This window comes from Salmo trutta, chromosome 24, assembly GCF_901001165.1.
Source record: "Salmo trutta chromosome 24, fSalTru1.1, whole genome shotgun sequence".
Taxonomy (NCBI): domain Eukaryota; kingdom Metazoa; phylum Chordata; class Actinopteri; order Salmoniformes; family Salmonidae; genus Salmo; species Salmo trutta.
The window spans coordinates 11,753,876-11,768,288 of record NC_042980.1 but is presented as its reverse complement, the minus strand read 5'-3'; the positions used below and the strand labels follow the sequence as shown (position 1 = coordinate 11,768,288).

Sequence of the window (14,413 nt, the reverse complement as noted above, 5' to 3'; positions counted from 1 at the left end):
AAGCAGTTGCCATACCAAGCGGTGATGCAGCCAGTCATGATGTTCTCAATGGTGCAGCTGTAGAACTTTTTGAGGATCTGAGGACCCATGCCAAATATTTTTAGCCTCCCGAGGGGGAAGAGGCGTTGTCGTGCTCTTTTCACGACACTGTTTTTCAGAGAGAGGGAGAGAGAGAGAGAGAGAGAGAGAGAGAGAGAATGCCTCCAAATGATCCAGGTGACCAGACACCCACCAATGTAGTGATTTCTATATGAAAACATGCACAGTATCCTCACAAGTGCAAGTGAACTGCTCAATATTATCCTCGGCCTTAGAAGAAGAAACTGTGGCATCTGCCCTTTTCTCTGGCTCTTCAGCCCAACAAACCCATTACTGACCCCCTGACATGGACCACGACAACAGTAACTCCATCCTAAAGCCCATAGGTCTTCTGCCCTAGTCCTTGTCCAGTGATTTTGTCAGCAATTACTGCTATACGGTCTTCACACTCTCATACAATGGGTCTGTAGAGACACGGTCAATAGTGTTGAGCAAAAACAAGAGTGCTCTATTCTTTCATTCCTGTTTCCTGTAAAACATATGTTTACAGTTTTTGGGGGGGGGACATAAATGGAGATTCATCGATTAGCCTACTTAAACTTTGTTGAGTTATTATATATGTATTTTAAATGGACAAATAAGTATGAATACAGTATACAGTATTGCAATCCACAAGTGACAGTGCTAAGAGCTTACTGCAACAGCGGCTATGTAGTGCGCCATTCTATAGCTAGAGGACTCCTGATATTTTTGTCTTTATCTGTTGCGGTCCAGTACTGTCTTTTTTGCTAGCTAGGGCCATCTACTTGAAGTGCCGCCCGTCTTCCCAGTAGCCTACTTGGTGTGTGATCTGCTGACTGCTCATATCCTGCAGATGATTGTTGACACATCAACCAGGATCGAGGGGCAGGGCAATTTGTGACTTGTTTGGTAATCAGTGGCTGTATTGGAGGGGGAGTGGTTTCTCCTCTCTGAGGCAATCAACAATTAGTACAGGCGGTTGTGCTCTTCACCCCTGCTAGGCAATTAGAAATGAGTGCTAGTTCTTCAGTCTCCACTGGTTTCTAAGCGGCGGCCGTATTAGCGGTGGTCTCGTCGCTCAAACAGAGACCGTTCTGCCGAGTTGTTCGAGGAAGGAAAGAGTATCTTACCTATTTATGTTCTGATCTCATTTAGCTTTTTTGTTGTTGTATTTTTGGTAACTACAGTATGTGTTTTCTATACCTGTACACTCCTCTCCCTTTAGGCTTTATAGACGCTCCCCACACCTTCGCTACATCCCTTCTAATTTAGTGTACCCTGTGCGCACAACCTCTGTGGAATTTTGGGTCTCTGGCAGCGTTTGGAACTGCCGATCTGCGGTCAAGAACGCAGAGTTCATCTCAGCCTATGCTGCCATTCAATCCTTTGATTCGTTTTTGGGGGGGGGGGGCCCTGACGGAGACATGGATAACCCCAGAGAACGCTGCTTCTCCATCTGACTACATTTTCTCTCATAGTCCGAGAGCATCTGGTCGTCGCGGTTGTGGCACAGGGCTACTAATTTCTCAAAACTGGAGATTTTCCCTTTCATTCCCCTCTCTCAAATCCATCTCCTCATTTTAATTATATGCTGTCACTTGTCCACTCAGGCTTAACATTGCTGTCATCTATCGCCCACCAGGTGCCCTGGGAGAGTTCCTCAATGAGCTTGACACCTTGATAATTCTAGGCCCTCTCTATACACCAAGTCACCTGGCTACATCGTGTCCTCAGATGGTCTCTATCATTGCTATGCGGATGACACTCAACTACTTTTCTCCTTCCCTCCTTCTGTCACCCAGGTGGTGACGCGCATCTCTTCGTGCCTGACAGATATCTCATCTTGGATGTCGGCCCACCACCTCAAGCTCAACCTCTACAAGACTGAGCTTCTCTTCCTCCCGGGTAAGGCCTGCCCGCTCAAAGACCCCTATCACGCTGACAACTCCACAATCTCGCCCTCCCAGAGTGCAAAGAACCTTGGCGTGACCCTGGACAACACCCGGTCGTTCTCTGCAAACATCAAAGCAGTGGCTCGCTCCTGCAGGTTCATGCTCTACAACATCCGTAGAGTACGACCCTACCTCACACAGGAAGCAGCGCGGGTCCTAATCCAGGCACTGGTCATCTCCTGTCTGGACTACTGCAACTCGCTGTTGGCTGGGCTCCCCACTTGTGCCATCAAACCCCTGCAACTTATTCAGAACACTGCATCCCACCTGGTTTTCAACCTTCCCAAGTTCTCCCATGTCACCCTGCTCTTCCGCACACTCCACTGGCTTCCAGTCGAAGCTCATATCCACTACAAGACCATGGTACTTGCCTAAAGTGCAGCAAGAGGGACTGCCCCTCCCTACCTTCAGGCTATGCTCAAACTCTATACCCCAATCCAAGCACTCCGTTCTGCCACCTCTGGTCTCTTGGTCCTCCCACCCCTACGGGAGGGCAACTCCCGCTCAGTCTAAGCTCTTCTGTCCTGGCATGGCACGCCAATGGCGGAACCCTGAAGCTAGAACAGTGGAGTACCCCCCCCCCCCCCACCGTTCTAGCTCTGACTTTGCTGATATACTTTTCCTCAATAAAGTAGCTGTTTACTATGCCTGTATGTTGTCCCACCTGTATGTTGTCCCACCTAGCTTAAGATTAATGCATTAACTAAGTCACTCAGGAGCATCTGCTAAATTACTCAAATCGAAATCGAAGTCCATTTTAGATTTTGTTTTCCATTTCAAAATAACTGTGCTCTTTTGGTTTCCATCAGCAGTTCCCAATGTCATTTTCAAACTCAAATTGGAATCATTGATTCTCTCCTGAAAGGCTGTGAAGCCTGCTTATAAAGAGGGAGCAAAGGCTCAAGCCATGTGGGACATCACATTGATCTGCAGGCGGCTCTGATTATATTATATGATCTTAGCTTGATTTCCAACATCCTCAAGCCATTTCTATGCTTATTTTACTTCGTAGAGTGGAAGGGGACTTTGTGGCCTGTACAAGGTTGCTGAGTTAAGAGACTGGATGCATCTCATTTGGCTCCCTATTTAGTTCACTACCTTTGACCAAGGACCCTTTAGGGCTCTGGTCAAAAGTAGTGCACTATAAAGGGCAAGCACTTGGTGAAGTCACTCTCAATTGGCTTAGTGCAAGGGTATCAAACTCAATTCCTGGAGGGCCAGGTGACTGTGGGTTTGCGCTCTTCCCTTGTACTTGATTGATGAATTAAGGTCATTAATTAGTTAGGAACTCCCCTCACTTGGTTGTCTAGGTCTTAATTTGGCACGAATTGAAAGGAAATAACAAACCGGTAGACCCACGGCCCTCCAGGAAGTGAGTTTGACACTGCTGGCTTAGTGCTTACACAAACATACTGCTAGGAAAACTGGCATTTTTCTGTAAGTATATCCTAAATTCCAAGATTATAGAAGGTTTGAAACACAATGTGGTCAGAATTGTTTTAAGTATTTTCGATAGCTTCAAAAACAGAAATACATAATTCTGTCTAAACTAAAGGATATTATTTTATAGGAACTACTGTACAGTTCTACTGTACACCCAGAGATGGCACAGAATGTTCTGGGAACCAACAATGCTGACTACATATACGTAATTGATTAATAAAATCAATAAGCTATTTAGTGAGTCGTTGGTTAGTGAATACCTCTGACGTCTGCTACAATGGCTTACCCATTACCAAACGCTTACCCTCTTGCACAGCTTTCATCAAACTTTTTGTTGGGTTTAATGTCAAATGGCACCAATTTACTTTATGTTCGTACTCTGATCTTTTATTTCTTGTTGCAATGTCGAAGGAACCTGCAAGTAAGCATTTCATTGGATGGTGTATACCATGTGTCGTATGTACGACTAATACAACTAATAAAACTTGAAAAATAACTTTATGATCAGACCATATGCTTAATGCAGTACCCAACATAGACCGAGCCACCGCTACCCTCATCTGGAATCAAACAATCTAGAAAAGTCCACTATTGACTAGATTGTGTACATGCTAGAATCGGCGTCCACTTGTCCAAATTAGATATAATGCAATTGAGAGTGATCCAATCCATATGGCTTACTGTAGGACTTCATAAGTTGCAATTCCTTAGTCATAGCATGGTGCTTATATGGTTGTATAATATTGTAAGGCTTGTATATTGATGTAATACATTTGGTTGCATAATTCAAACAAATGGATATCAAAGGTAATCATCCAATCTAAAACCAACACGTGTAAAAGACCTGTTTTGCTACACAATAGAATATAAATTCTACAATACTACACAGAAACTGCAGTATATACATTTATTGTAGTCATACACTGAGTATACAAAACATTAAGCACGTTCTTTCCATGACATAGACTGACCAGGTGAATCCAGGTGAACGCTGTGATCCCTTATTGATGCCACTTCAATTAGTGTAAATTAAGGGGAGGAGACAGGTTAAAGAAGGATTTTTAAGCCTTGATACAATTGAGACATGGATTGAGTATACTACTCGCCAATGTCCAGTCTCTTGACAACAAGGTAGATGAAATTCGAGTGAGTGTTGGCTTCCAGAGAGACATCAGAGATTGTAACATTCTCTGTTTCACAGAACCATGGCTCTCTCGGGATATGTTGTCGGAATCGGTTCAGCCACCGGGCTTCTCCATGCATCGCGTCGACAGGGATAAACGACTCATGGTGTAATCATAACAACATACAGGAACTCAAGTCCTTCTGCTCCCCCAACCTAGAATTCCTTATAATCAAATGCTAGCCATATTATCTCCCAAGAGAATTCTCATCAGATATCGTCATAGCAATGTACATTCCCCCTCAAGCAGACACCAAGACGGCCCTCAAGGAACTTCACTGGACTCTATGTAAACCATATATCCTGAGGCTGCATTTATTGTAGCTGGGGATTTTAACAAAGCAAATTTGAGAACAAGGTTACCTAAATTCTATCAGCATATTGATTGCACTACGTGCGGGTGTAATACACTCAATCACTGCTACTCTGACTTCCGCAATGCATACAAAGCCCTCCCCCGCACTCCCTTTGGCAAATCCGATCACGACGCCATCTTGCTCCTACCGTCTTATAGGCAGAAACTCAAACAGGATGTACCAGTGACTAGAACCATTCAACTATGGTCTGACCAATCAGAAGCCACGCTTCAAGATTATTTTGATCACGCGGACTGGGATATGTTCCGGTCAGCCTCAAATAACATCAATCTTGTTCCTGTACCCAAGAAGGCAAAGATAACTGAACTAAATGACTACCGCCCTGTAGCACTCACTTCTGTCATCATGAAGTGCTTTGAGAGACTAGTCAAGGATCATATTACCTTCACCTTACCGGTCACCCTAGACCCACTTCAGTTTGCATACCGTCCCAACAGGTCCACAGATGATGTAATTGACATCACGCTGCACACTCAGAGTGTGGTGTCAGAAAAATAACCTCTCACTTAACGTCAACAAAACAAAGGAGATGATCGTGGGCTTCAGGAAACAGCAGAGGGAGCACGCCCCTATCCACATCGAAGGGACAGCAGTGGAGAGGGTGGAACGTTTTAAGTTCCTCGGTGTACATATCAGACAAACTGAAATGGTCCATCCACACAGACAGCGTGGTGAAGAAGGCGCAACAGCACCTCTTCAACCTCAGGAGGCTAAAGAAATTTGGCTTGTCACCCAAAACCCTGACAAACTTTTACAGATGCACAATCGAGAGCATCCTGTCAGGCTGTATCGCAGCCCTGTATGGTAACTGCACCGCCCTCAACTGCAAGGCTCTCCAGGGGTGGTACGGTCTGCACAACGCATCACCGGGGGCAAACTACCTGCCCTCCATGACACCTACAGCACCCGATGTTACAGGAAGGCCAAAAAGATCATCAAGGACAACAGCCACCCGAGCCACTGCCAGTTCACCACGCTTCCATCTAGAAGGCGAGGTCAGTACAGGTGCATCAAAGCTGGGACCGAGAAATTGAAAAACAGCTTCTATCTCAAGGCCATCAGAATGTTAAACAACAATCACTAACTCAGAGAGGCTGCTGCCTACATTGAGACCCAATCACTGCCACTTTAATAAATGGATCACTAGTCACTTTAAACAATGCCACTTTAAATAATGCCACTTTAATAATGTTTACATATCTTACATTACTCATAAGTGTATATTCTGTATTTTATACCATCTATTGCACCTTGCCTATGCCGCTCGGCCATCGCTCATCAATATATTTATATGTTCATATTCTCATTCACCCCTTTAGATTTGTGTGTATTAGGTAGTTGTTGGGGAATTGTTAGATTACTAGTTAGTTACTACTGCACTGTCGGAACTAGAAGCCCAAGCATTTCACTATACTCGCATTAACATCCGCTAACCATGTGTATGTGACCAATACGATTTGATTTGATTTGTGTATGTGTGCCATTCAGAGGTTGAATGGGAAAGACAAAAGATTGAAGTGCCTTTGAACAGGGTATGGTAGTAGGTGCCAGGTGCACCGGTTTGTGTCAAGAACTGCAACACTCAACAGTTTCCTGTGTGTATCAAGAATGGTCTATCATCCAAAGGACATCCAGCCAACTTGACACAACTGTGGGAAGCATTGGAGTCAACATTGGCCAGCATCCCTGTGGAACGCTTGTGACACCTTGAAGAGTCCATGCCCCGAAGAATTGAGGCTGTTCTGTGGGTTCCTAATGTTTGGTATACTCCGCATACGTGCACTTTATTAAAGGGATTCACCCAAATGACATAATGACATATTGGTGAACTATCCCTTTAAGAATGGCAAAAAAAGGCCTAAACTAAATAATATTAACATGTGTAATACAAGGATCAGAGACCATTAGGCCAACCAAATACATTTTACGATGTTCATTGGAGCCTCTTAAAGCAACAGAGAGAATGGGTGACAGACTGCCAAAATCCTAAGCCATTAATTCCCCCAAAAGCTTACACTGACATATTTAGTCGGAAAATGACCTCAATGCTGAGCGCATGTGCCAAACCGGATAAAAACATTTCAATTCAACTAAGAGCATAACTAACTCGTATGTACTGTAACTTCAGGCACTTGTGATGGAAATGAGTCTGGAATCGAGAAGGCCACATAACTTTTTAGCTTCTTTCTGGCGGAGGTTCCGCCCCAATTCCAACCTTGAAAGCAGCTTAGCGGGCCACTTGTAAACCTGCTTACTGGAAAGGGCATGTCGGGAAATACTGGGCCAAAGAAGGAAAGGACACTCCTGTCGATAAGCTTGATTAACCAGGGATACAAAAGATCCAACTGTTGGATAGCCAACAGTTGGATCAAGGCATACTGTATCCCAAATGGTACCCTATTCCCAATAAAGTGCACTAGTTTCAACCAGAGCCCTATGAACGCCAGTCAAAAGTAGTGTACTATATAGGGAATAGGGTGCCATTTGAAACTCACCCATTTTCTCATTCTCAAGTGTTTTTCTCTTAATTGTGCACTCAGGCTGAGATTCAACACCTTTATTATTAACTCCATTGCTTTTCTTTGAAGTTTACTTTGGTGTTTGTTCTCCAAACTTCCCAAAAGTAATAGCATGAGAATAGTGTCATTTGTATAGGACTACTGTGTTTACGTCGGACAATTACTTGTTTGAATTGGACTACCGTGTCGAGCTGGCAAATCTGTGTCAAATAAAATGTCTGTCTAGCCTGAGTCATGGTGACTGTTTCGCAGGGCCACAAACCCACATCTACAGAGCAAATGCTATAATGTATGTTTGATTAGGTTTTAAGACTATAGTATTAAATCCATTGGCTTCTATGGAAGTCATCAGTTGTGCTTGTTTCACCAACCATCAGTGCTTTGTCTATGAGTCTCTGAAGTATGCTTTTGGTGTTGTTGTTTGTGTCTTGCTGGTGAGAAACCTAATTTCATCTCATGGGATTAATAAAGTTGATTCAATTTCGGGCTCACCTCTGAGAGCAGGCAGCAGTGAGTGGTCCTTCCTGTCGTCACATTTGTTACATTCACTGAAGTAGAGCAGCAGGAAGACATCCACAAGCACCCAGACAAGCGAGGTGGTGAGCACCACCTTACAGTATACGAAACGCCGCATCGGCCCCCCCGTGACGTGACGGCAGAGAGGAATCAGCAGGCTGGCCCCTGACAGAAAGCAGGAACTCTGGAGACTAAACAAGGTAACGGAGGGGAGACACACCAGGATGTCATCCCACTACATAGAGAGGAGAGAAACACACACAGACCTGGTTAGAAAGAGAACTTTAAGAAATGAAAAGAAAACATTTAATTGATGAAATGTTAAGAATGATCATTGTGACAATGAAACTGAGGAGAATTCATTGATTTCACCATACAGCTTCCACCAACAGCTAACTTCCTTTGAACATGTCTTTTTGTATGGAACACAGTTGTTGACAATGACTTGGTATTTTTACATTTGAGAGAAAAGCAGAAAGCTAATTCCTTCCTCAGAGAGTCTGCATATCATCTGTGGTTTATTGGCGGATTTGCCAAGACCAGGCAGATAGATTTCAGTCCAATGAGAATGTTTGTGCGGAACAGAAATCTCAATGGAATGAAATGTATACCTCACTAGTATTCCACATGAAAAAAAAACACAATTTGCTATGTAATGTGACTTTCTCTAAGGAGAATTATTGGTTTACAGAGGCAACAAGCTGCATTCAATTCTCCCTGTATGAAACTGTGTGTGTGTGTGTAAAATCACAATAGATGTGCCGGACAAGACCGTTCTAAAAGAAGCAGTCAGAAGAGAATAAATAGACAATGTAAACAAAATGGACACTCTTTTTATAATATGAATTCATATCTACCTGACAACTTTGGTACGATAGTGATGGATTAGATCACAACTGAAATAGAGCAGGCTTTGTACGTTTTATATTTTCCTCCTACAAATGTTAATCTCCAATCCGATGTAATGATGTACAAGAAGGTTGTTTTGACTGAAAGGTCTGCACTATGGTACTTTACCTTTAAATGTCCTGTAAAGCAATAAGAGCTATCTATGATCCCAAAGTCTTGCGTTTTCATTTCGGGGAGAAATTAGACCATATTAATGGCATAAAAGGCTATCAAATATTTCTGTCTTACACACAAATTCTAGTATCGGAGTGTTCTGTGGGGCATTGAGTTTCCATAAACGCGGTCACATAACCACACGCAAAAATACAACTGAAAACAGAAACCCCCTTGGTGTACGCTGAAGTGGTGTGTGTGGGTGTGCATTTTTTGTTTACCCACATCGTCCTCCAATATGCTCAAGGCCCTATGCCAATGGGTGGTTCTTATAACACCCCTCTAGGCTCATCCCCAGAAGGAAATCTGACTATCCCATTTCCTTATCATTCTCCTGCAGCGTAGTACAGCGTAGTGCACCGTAGTGCAGTCTTTGCGCTCACAACATCCCTCTCTGCTTCCTGTATATGTCCATCCCAGTAGATGACAAGCCTGTTCTGAGTTAACTGTTATCTCTTCCAAAAACAAGCCTGGTCGTCCAGTCATGTTTATTAGTAGTATCACAGCCCTGTTAACCACAGTCACACTGACAATAGTTCATCATTGACCGCTTTCTGTCATAAGTAGGCCTGCAAAGCTTAACCAAAATTACAGGACATCTAAGGTGGGACGTTCGCCCCAAAATGGCCTTGAGAATGGCAGCGTAATAAACGAAAGACTCCTTCGTGTGCAATGTTGTCATCCGTTGCAGTGGACTTTCCCCAAACCTTACAAATGTATAGATTCCGGTGATAAGGTATTCCAATCTAAATCGAATCCTCTATTTCAAAAACATCGTGAATCTGATTGAAATGAAAGAGACCAACGCCTAGTAACACTAGACCCTGAAACCTTACTCCGTGCTACTTTCATCATATTGAATTCTATGCTAATTTCTGCAACAACAAAAAAATCGGAGCATGTCTGCTATGTTTTCCCGCGGCCATCTGCTTAGAACTGTCGAGTGCAATGTTTGGGTCTGGTGCCACCAACCAGGCTGGAGGCGACGCTCGCATTCCCCCTCTGAAGCGGCTGGGTCATTAGTCCAACCATCTGCACGGACGAATATTTCCTGTCTGTTGAGCAGTGCACTACAACAAGGTCTCTCCCCTCATTACAGCATACATTTCAGCTGAAAACACTTGTCGAAACAACACAAACCTTATTGACCGTGGCGACTCTTTGACGCTTTAACCCGCGGGCCAGAAGTGTTACATTTTTTGGCACCTCTGACACTGACAGTTACTGTTTGAATGTATCCAAACTCCTACTCATCAAACAAGGCTGCTCTAAAGTTCAAACAATGTCAATTCAGCTCTAATGTTCTTTATCATTTCTGACTGGTTTATTCTGGAATCCCAGATGCAAAATGATCTGAAGTACATGATTCTTCACTCAAGAAGCAGACTGAACTTCTCTTGTGTACAGGGAATTGAATACAAGCTCACTTAGGTACACTCCAGGGCCACTGATATAAGCATTATGACAGGGAGCACTTTGAGCACAATCTTTTACAATGTTCAGAAAAGGATAAATCAGCACAAATCGTCCAGCGTTAAGGCATTCAGGGTACAGGAAATGATTATCAGGATGGACTAGACGGCTGATCCTCTTAAGTCCGTCCGCCGCGCCGATCCAATGGGGTGCTGGGACGACGTCAATAACAAAGGGAAGAGGTGGGCTGTGCTACTAAAGTACATGAGGGAATACTTCAGTGGCATATCTATTGGGCAAGGCCCCACAACCCTCATCCTGAAGATACCGTCCTGTTCAGTCCAGCCCTAACCCAACATACCTGATTCAGCTATTTAAGGTCTTGGTGAGCAGCTAATTAGTCAAACCAGGTGTGCTTTTGTTAGCCTCACACTACCATCCCGATCTCGTGAACTTAGGGAGTGAACGTTATTTATAAAAAGGGTTACATGGAGAAAATCGGACCTCTCTGAAATGAAAACGGATGACCAACCATTCAGTAAGAAATATTTGACCTAAACCCTCCCTGAACGCTTGAAAAAAAAACAAGTTACCTTCCTCTATACCCAAAATAATAATTAAAACCTAAAGTGGATAGCAGAGAACATGCCTACCATTTAGCTTCACTTCTTGGACAGACCAGAGCCTTAGATATGCGGTTTTAGAAACAGTTCTTTGTCCTGTAAGCATTAGGCTACATGGCAACGCATGAACTTTGATAGAGCACAGGGCTGTGGGCCAGAAGGTTGTGGGTTCGCATACCACGTAGACAAGAGTAGGGGTGGAAAGATCATTGTATTTGCAGGTCCAAGAAAAATTGCCTTTTATAAACATTTCATGCAATTCTACATCATTTTACATATCAGCAGAATATTTTTTAATACCACACAAATTTACCGAAATGACTGACTAAGAATGGACAGAGAGATAGGCCAATGTGTTCATCTTATCATATTTCTCCAATGCTAAATCAGTGTGTCTTGTCTGCAATGAAACTGTCCCTTTTTGCAAATAATTAAATCTGAGACTTCATTAGGAATCTGAGCATGGTACTTCCAAAAGTTAACCTACCCAGACAGAGTAGACCTAGTGACACTGCTGGCTACTCTTCTTCCATGGCTTAACCCAACAAGAGAGGGTCACAAGGGTTTCCCTAAAAACTGTCTGGGTTTAAACATCTCCTACTGTACAGAAAGTGAACAGCTTAATCAATTGATACTGACAGAATAAGATTACTTCTCAAGCAAAGTCAATTTTTTGGTCTCCTCGGCTATAGAAGGATGTAGCTTCGCGCTCTCATTCTCAAACTGAACAGAACATAAGCTATAGGCCAGTCCGCGCGCAAGAGTACATTATTTAGACTAGGCCTACTCATAGATTATTTTCGGAAGAAGCCTTTGACTCTCCTCCTGAACTGCCATCATAGACCTACACAGCACAGCCATTGGTTAAGGCAGCACACAAAAACAATTGAATCAGCAAGATCAGAGCAGGCCGGGGCTCAGGGTTGGAATATCCCTCGCAGTGTGTAATGCAGCCTAGTTGCATTTACATCATCCCAGCAGCTATCTTAGAAATATAACTTTGTTCTGTGCTTCTCCGACCATGCACTTCTTAGCCTATAGGCTATGGATCATTTGATTGAGACCACACTAAATAGCCTATAGGCGCATGCCCAGCGGAGAATCAGAGATGAGGGGCGGCATCGGCCACACATCGATATATAGCCTAATAAGCAACAAATTCTAAAACACTGACAAATATTAACATTTCATAATTTACAAAGTGCATGACCCTCCCCTGGACTATATTGAAAAAAATACTAAACCCTCCCCTTGGACTGAAATTGAAAAAGCATGACCCTACCCCATTTTCCTCCAGGTACCCATTCTGTGCATTTATATCCATCCCAAGCTCACGAGATCAGGATGGTAGTACGAGGCTCTGCTTTATTAGGGTTGGACTGAAAACCTAAAGGACGGTAGATCTCCAGGAAGAGGATGTAATGTAAGTATAGTACCACTCTATTCATCGAGACCATTATAAAGTGAGAGACAACACACAGGGTGTGATATGGTGGAAAGCCAAGCACACACTCCCCTTCACTCAGCAGCAGACAGATAAATAGAGGCTAAAGGGAACATATTGATTCGTCTGTTGTCTTATACAGCTGAACTGATCTAACAAATAGGCTAATTGAGACTTAACTTGTTGACCTATTTGAGAACCCACTGGCTACTACTACTTCACTGTTACCAGTGTCTCACTGCAGGGGTGGGTTCAATTTGAATACAAGGCAGTCAATTCAGGAAGTAAACTGAAATTCCAATTCAATAATTAAAATAGGCCATCTGTTTTCAATGACTGTTCAATAAGTGAAGAGAAGCAAAAATAATAGCTATTTGTGTCAAAGATTTGCCCATTTTGAATGACCCCAACCCGGCCTCACAGCAATATATCTAAAGGTAAATCGCTAGAACAATTGAATGGCAAAATGTCATCCTCCACAACAATCTTGTCATTATGATGGATGAGTAGGGTATTGACTTCAAACTGCTGCAGAAGGACAGGTGTATATCCAGGCTACAGCTCATTGATATCATTCCTACATTCAAGACTAAGATTTTCTAATTGGAATGCTTAGCAACAAAGTCACAACAAATATTGTAAATATAGCCTATATCAGCAGCAGGCAGATTTAAGACCTTACATTCCTGCAATATCTAATTGACAGTCTAGAATCTAGTAATTAATAGACGGAACATGGAATATTCCAAATGAACATTTCTCTGTAGCCATCTCTTATGACATTGTCTGACTGCTGAAAGATGAAAGCACGTCATTCAAGAAACATGTCATTTTGTACTATATATATATATATATATATATATATATATATATTATTCAATACTTACAGAAAATATGTCTTATTGTAATCAATTAATGGCACAATGATGTCTCGCTTGCCAGCAACGTGTTGCATAGGGTTAACAGCACTAATGTAATTCACTAATCATTTTTGAATGGTTGAAATGGTAAATCAAACTATCAATCCAAATGTTCCGCAGACGGAAAACCTGTATCTGAATGAAGAGCATCATTTTACGTCCCGATGATGTTGCTGGTTGGCAATCTTTATTGCTTGATACCTATACTCTTCGTTAGTCCGTCTTCAGAATGTACTGCAGTCGTCCCGACGCCACACGTAGACTACCGATATATTGCAGCCTAAACAAGTTCCCCTGTAATCTCTAACATTCTACGCAGCGCAAAATGATATGTCTTTGTATGCACCTGTTCTCGGAAAGAATAATGTATAACGGGGTAACGGACAGGCGATACGTTCTGGTGCTCTCCACCATGAAAACTATAGAGGCATTAGTCCTTTTTCTCATCCGTAATTGGTTGCAAGTCACGTCGATCAGGAAGCCCTGCTGATCCTGAGCATCAAGGGCGTCTGGTAAATGTATTTCTTTCAGTGTGTATCGTATGGGAAATAGCCTAAAGCACAAAACTCAAATACATAGGTTACACACGGCATATTGAAGTATCCTACAATACATAATATAATATATTCGTTGTATGAATTATTTGTAGGCTATATCTGAAAATATAAGCAGTTTATACACAGTTAATAATTAGTTAATATGTAGGATGTATAACGTTAAATAGTCAGTAAATGGTTATAAAGTCTTTGTTCAAATTGTGTGATTGTCGTTTGGTGTTTCCAAATATTGAGTTGATATATGAACAATTCAAAATCAATTCAACCTAAATTAGGAGCAAAGTTTGCACTTTACAAACCAATATTACCCAGAAGAATGAATCAGTTCTCAATCTGGCTCTAAT

The 14,413-nt window shown here is 42.6% G+C and overlaps 1 protein-coding gene across 2 annotated transcripts in view; it reads right to left on the bottom strand.

Moving 5' to 3' along the window:
• The window catches only part of LOC115160693 (polypeptide N-acetylgalactosaminyltransferase 13), a 52,331-nt gene extending 38,255 nt beyond the window's left edge, over positions 1 to 14,076 (bottom strand). Inside the window, exons 1-2 of one of the 2 annotated variants that reach the window (XM_029710958.1) lie at positions 13,480 to 14,076; positions 8,027 to 8,285 (exon numbers count right to left, since the gene is read on the bottom strand). In XM_029710958.1, the coding sequence (XP_029566818.1) occupies positions 8,027 to 8,168 (142 nt within the window). In that variant the 5' untranslated portion in view covers positions 8,169 to 8,285; positions 13,480 to 14,076. The remainder of the gene's footprint in view (positions 1 to 8,026; positions 8,286 to 13,479) is intronic. The other variant, XM_029710959.1, reaches the window with a different exon arrangement.
• Positions 14,077 to 14,413: the final 337 nt, after the last annotated feature.